The sequence below is a fragment of the Malus domestica genome, chromosome 11, assembly GCF_042453785.1.
Source record: "Malus domestica chromosome 11, GDT2T_hap1".
Classification (NCBI taxonomy): domain Eukaryota; kingdom Viridiplantae; phylum Streptophyta; class Magnoliopsida; order Rosales; family Rosaceae; genus Malus; species Malus domestica.
The window spans coordinates 27,746,967-27,752,335 of NC_091671.1; the positions used below are offsets into that span (position 1 = coordinate 27,746,967).

General features: G+C 41.4%; 1 protein-coding gene across 1 annotated transcript; it reads left to right on the top strand.

Moving 5' to 3' along the window:
* The first annotated feature begins 461 nt into the window (after positions 1–461).
* Positions 462–2,111, top strand: LOC114819605 (serine acetyltransferase 1, chloroplastic-like). The gene has a single exon (XM_029088839.2). It carries the CDS (start codon positions 711–713, stop codon positions 1,830–1,832), a length of 1,122 nt encoding a protein of 373 aa, XP_028944672.1. The 5' UTR covers positions 462–710; the 3' UTR covers positions 1,833–2,111.
* The last annotated feature ends 3,258 nt before the right edge of the window (positions 2,112–5,369 follow it).

Consider the following 5,369-nt stretch of genomic DNA (forward strand, 5'->3'; position numbering starts at 1 on the left):
TAACCAAAGTACATTGATAAAAAAAAAATTAAAAAAGAATAAGGTTTAATTAAAAAAATAGAAAAATGAGGAGTAATTTCTCCAAATTTAAATGTTTTTTAAAGTCAAGATTAATATGAAATTACTATAAAAATTAAATAGTTCACCGTACTTAACCGTCTATGTTGCTTATGATTTAATGAGAGTCATCTTCACTTGTAATTGAAGGGTCTTAGATTCGATTCTCGTCAAAAAAGAATTTGAACCACATTATTGTTAGTCTATTGTGAGGTTAAGTCAATCATTCCTTTAGTATAGATAATAATGTTTGTTAAAAAAAAAACTTCTATGTTTGTCAAAAAGAAGAAAAAAAAAAAGCCGAAGAAAAAGCGACCAAAAAGGAAAAATAAGGAAAAACACTTGGACTCAATCAATAAAAATCCCACTTGGACGGTTGGTTGGACTGATCTCAACCCAAAAACAAGAACAGTACAGAAGATAATTGTTTTTTTTTTTTAACAGTACCGAAGAAAATTAGTTGCATTTGAGATGGAAGGCCATAACGAATGAGAGAATAACGTGTTTCTGAAAGCGACAGTGCATTTGGATTCTTGTGTAATTGCCTCCATTAGACAAACCCTCCTCTCCACGCCACAATCCCAAAATTCCATTTTTCTTTCTGTCTTCATTGGTCCTGCTTCTTTCTTTATCTGGTATTTATCTTCTTCTTCATGAAAGTTCCAGTCTTTAATCGGGCCCTATATAAGGCTTCTCCCGCTCTCTCAACTCCCAAACTCCTCCTCCTCTCACCCCACTTCTATATCCACTCAAATCTTCAAAACCCCTCCACTCCCATGGCTGCCTGCATCAATACTCAGACCAACCAACTTTCTCGGGATCCAAACAGGTCCAGTTCTGACGAAGACCGCTACCAATTCATGAACTGCCGCCGCAGCTTCTCCGATCAAGTTTCCTGCGCACCCATTTGCCAGAATCGCACGAAAACCACTCAGACGCGCAGAATCGTGGAGGATCTCGACCCAGATGAAGATCTATGGCTCAGAATGCAGGACGAAGCTCGCTCGGATATTGATGATGAACCCATCTTGTCAAACTACTATCACACTTCGATTCTATCACATGCTTCTCTTGAAAGTGCTTTGGCCCACCATCTATCCGTGAAATTAAGCAATTCCAGCCTATCCTCTGCGACCCTAGTGGATATTTTCATGGGGGTGTTCGCACATGACCAGGAAGTGGTCAGGGCCGTGAAGGATGATCTGAGGGCGGTGAAGGAGCGGGACCCAGCTTGCGTTAGTTACTCTCACTGCCTGTTGAATTTCAAAGGGTTTCTTGCGTGCCAAGCCCACCGTGCGGCGCACAAATTGTGGTCGCAGGGGAGGAAGGTCCTGGCTTTGCTGATTCAGAACAGAGTATCCGAGGTTTTCGCTGTGGACATTCACCCGGGGGCGAAAATCGGAAGCGGGATACTGCTGGATCACGCCACCGGGCTCGTGGTGGGAGAGACGGCGGTGATTGGAAACGATGTGTCAATTCTGCACAGTGTGACTTTGGGAGGGACTGGAAAGGCATCCGGGGACCGGCACCCGAAAATTGGGGATGGGGTGCTGATTGGGGCAGGGACTTGTATTTTGGGGAACATTAGGATTGGGGAAGGGGCCAAGGTTGGGGCTGGGTCTGTGGTGATAAAGGATGTGCCGGCGAGGACGACGGTGGTTGGGAATCCGGCCAGGTTGATTGGAGGGAAAAATCCAGTTAAGTTGGATACGATGCCTAGTTCGACTATGGACCATACTTCTAATATAGCTGAGTGGTGTGATTATGTTATTTAAGATAATGACTTACATAAAACCGACTCTCGTTTTTCGAGGCTCCTTTGGGGTATATGTATTTTTTGGTGTATTTTTCTGTTTGTGGTTTAAGTGAGAATTGAAGTTCTCCTAATAGCAAACAGAGAGCCTCCTGCCTCCATGCTGAATAAAAGTTATATAATACGTTGTGGGATTTATGCTTCTAGTGAGAATTGAGGTTCTCCTATTGGAAGCATTGTTATTGCATGTACTGTTTTGTATCATTGAAAGATGAATAAAAGTTTGGAGTTGGTATGTTTACTTGTGATGATTTATACCTCGGTCAGTTAAAAGCATTCATGATGTAATGCACCGGAGAGTACATTGTGTCACTTGTATCTTTGGAATAATGCATGTCGACGCAGCCGACGTCTTGTGTTTGACTTCTCCTACTCGATTCTCAGTCGTATAGAAAATGTGTGTTTTCATTGTTTGATAATTAGTATTGTTGAAAAGAATATTGGAGATCGGATTAGGTTAAGGTCTTTCCCTCAAGTGCGTTGGGTTTGCAGGATGCCAAGAGGTGGGAGAGAGCTGCATGTTCCTCTGCATCGCACTTAACCATTTGGATTTTATTCCACATTTCACACCGTTTATCAAATGGTATTGACTTTCACAGCCCGTTCTCTTTTGGCACTCTTTTTATTATAAGCGTGAACGTAAATATAATTGTTAGTCATGTTAGAGTACAATTGATAATTTCTAATAGAACGCCTGAGTTTGTAATATCTTATATTAGTATATGTTTTCTTTTCTAATTGTTTAAGTCCAAATTTGTCTTTTGTATTTTCAACCACAAAAAATGTTAAATGTTTCGGAGACATACACGGTAAATTTGGCATGCATATGCATTCATATATCCTAGTTTTTAGTTCAACGTGCTATTTAGTTATAGGTTAAATGTATTTTTGATTGAAAAAGAGTGTTGGGTTTATTTGTTTAATTAATTATGCTTTAGTTAAGGGCCATGATTTTAAGTCAACATGAAACCCTAATTGTGCCGCATGATTGGTCTAATGGGACCCTTACCACTAAATATAGTTATCTGATCATAAGTTCATAACTCATTTTTTTTATGTGATTAGGATCATCTTAATTTTAATCTAGGTTTCTCACGCGCCCATGATGATTTTTTTTGGGGGGGGCCTGGAGGGGGGGCTTTGGCTGAAAAATCTCCGATGCCAAAGTTAGAATTATAAAAAGTGTGTGTTTAGAAGTTTATGGGTAGCAAAAGCCTCCTGAATTTTGGAGATAAAGTGGGTATTTATAGGAGAGGAGATGAGTATGGGCTGGCCCTCTAGGGTTTAGGGGTGGCCGACCCTAGGCTGGAATTTAGGTGAGAATATTCCAAGATATTTGTGTAAATAAATATCTTGGAGTAATTTGATAAGTATCCTAAATAAATGGAATTAGAATCACTTACTTGAAAGATGTATTATCTGATTAGGAATGTATTTATGATAAGAATAAGAAATTATCCTATCATAAATACCTTTGAGTTTTCCTACGAGCAGAGGTGCCTTAAGGCGTCGTTGATCTCTGCCTACTCCACCTCAGCTGTGTGTGGTGAATGAGAATGCTCCCTGCTCAATTAAAGGGGGTAGTCTTGTCTTTCTTGGGAAATAATCCACGTGTCAGCTCCATGATTTTTGGGATTATTTTTGGCTCCACAAATGCCTCCACACTTGCTGAGCTGCTTGCATGAAAGGGCACTTGTGCTGTTGTAGGCTTTTTTCAAAACACATATTCCTCGAGCCACAAGAATGATGAATTTACTCCGCTATTGTATCGCCAAGGCAGATCTGCAAGTAAGCTAGGCTATTTCAGGGCTGCTCATGTCAAAATAGGTTCTGATGAGTAGTCCAGGAACTTCTTCGAGATGTTCAGACATGCAATTCTGTCTGAGGTTCCCATGAAGTGGGCCAAGGAAGATGGCAGCTATGAGTCGTGTGGGTCTAGGAAAGCTATCAAGTTTCACCCCTACCACTTTGTGTTGGGGTTCACCTTTCTTATCATTCGATTTTTCCAGAAGGCGGGCTGCCCTAGAATGATGAGATTAGGAGGATCAAGGGAGAGGCGTTTGCTAGTCCGATTGTTACCGCAGAGCCTGTGGCTAGTGGAGGCAGGAGAAATAGATCTTTGTCGCTTACTCAAGAGCCGTTGGTGGAGAAGAAGTCGAAGACTTCCTCCCTTCCCTTCGAGGCTTGTGATTGACTTAACTTCTTCCAAAGGGAAGAAAAAGGCTATTAGATTTGAGCCTGTAAAGCCTGCTACTCTGATGGTTGCTAGAATAATCGCTGATAGGATTGCGCAACGAAGAAGTTTTGTCGTGGCCCTTGGGCCTAGGGTTTATTCCGAGACAGCCTTACGTGTCCGATCCGATTCTGAAAAAGTGTGCAGTGGCGAAAAACGAGGATAGCGATTCCACTGCTAAGGTGGTGCTTGGGCTAACCCCTTCTGTTGAGAAGGAAGTGCCTGCCCATATGAGCAGCCGTGAACAGCCTACCAAACCAGCCTTAAGGGAGTTTTCTGAGATACATGCACTGTTGAAGCCTGATCTGCTTAAGGGTGGGGAAGCATGTGCAAGGTTGTTGACTCCAGTTTCTTCGTGAGGCGTGAGGCTCAGTCACGAAGAGGTTTTTTGCTCACTATGATGCAGAAATTTGTGATCTTGGCAGTCGAGTACACGCGTATGGAGTACGACAATGCTAAGGCTGCTAGGGAGATAGCAGCAGCCATGGTAGCTGAAGCTTGCTTGGCTATTGAGAAAATTAAAGAGTTGGAGTATGAACTTGCATTTTTAAAGGGATCTGATGTGGGGGCATTTGGATTCCTACATCTTATGCCTTTTCCTGCTAGTAGCCCAGCAAGTGTGGGGGCATTGTGGAGTAAAAAATAATCCCAAAGATCATGGAGCTGACATGTGGATTATTTCCCAAGAAAGACAAGATTGCCCATATTAAATGAGCAGGGAGCATTCTCATTCATCACGTGCTGTTGAGGTAGAGCAAGTAGAGATCAACGACTGCTCAAGGCACCCATGTCCGTAGGAAAAATCAAAGGTATTTATGATAGGATAATTCCTTATTCTTATCATAAATACATTCCTAATTAGAGAAGACCTCTTTCAAGTAAGTAATCCTAATTCCATTTATTTAGGGTATTTACCTAATTACTCTAAGATATCTATTTACACAAATATCTTGGAATATTCCCACCAAAAATACCACCTAAGGTCGGCCACCCCTAAACCTTAAAGGGCTGGCCTACTTCCTTGTTTTCTCCTATAAATACCCATCTTATCTCTAAAATTCAGGAGGCTTTTGCTACTCGCAAACTTCTAAACACATTTTTTTTTTCAAAATTCTAACTTTGGCATCAAAGATTCTTTAGCCAAAGACCCTTACTCATCGTGGGCGCGTGAGGCTTTTAACCTTTATTTTATGTGTTATTGTTTTGCGGGTGCATTTTCGTCAAAGGAAGAGACGACATAAATTTGCATCCATAATTATCTCTGCC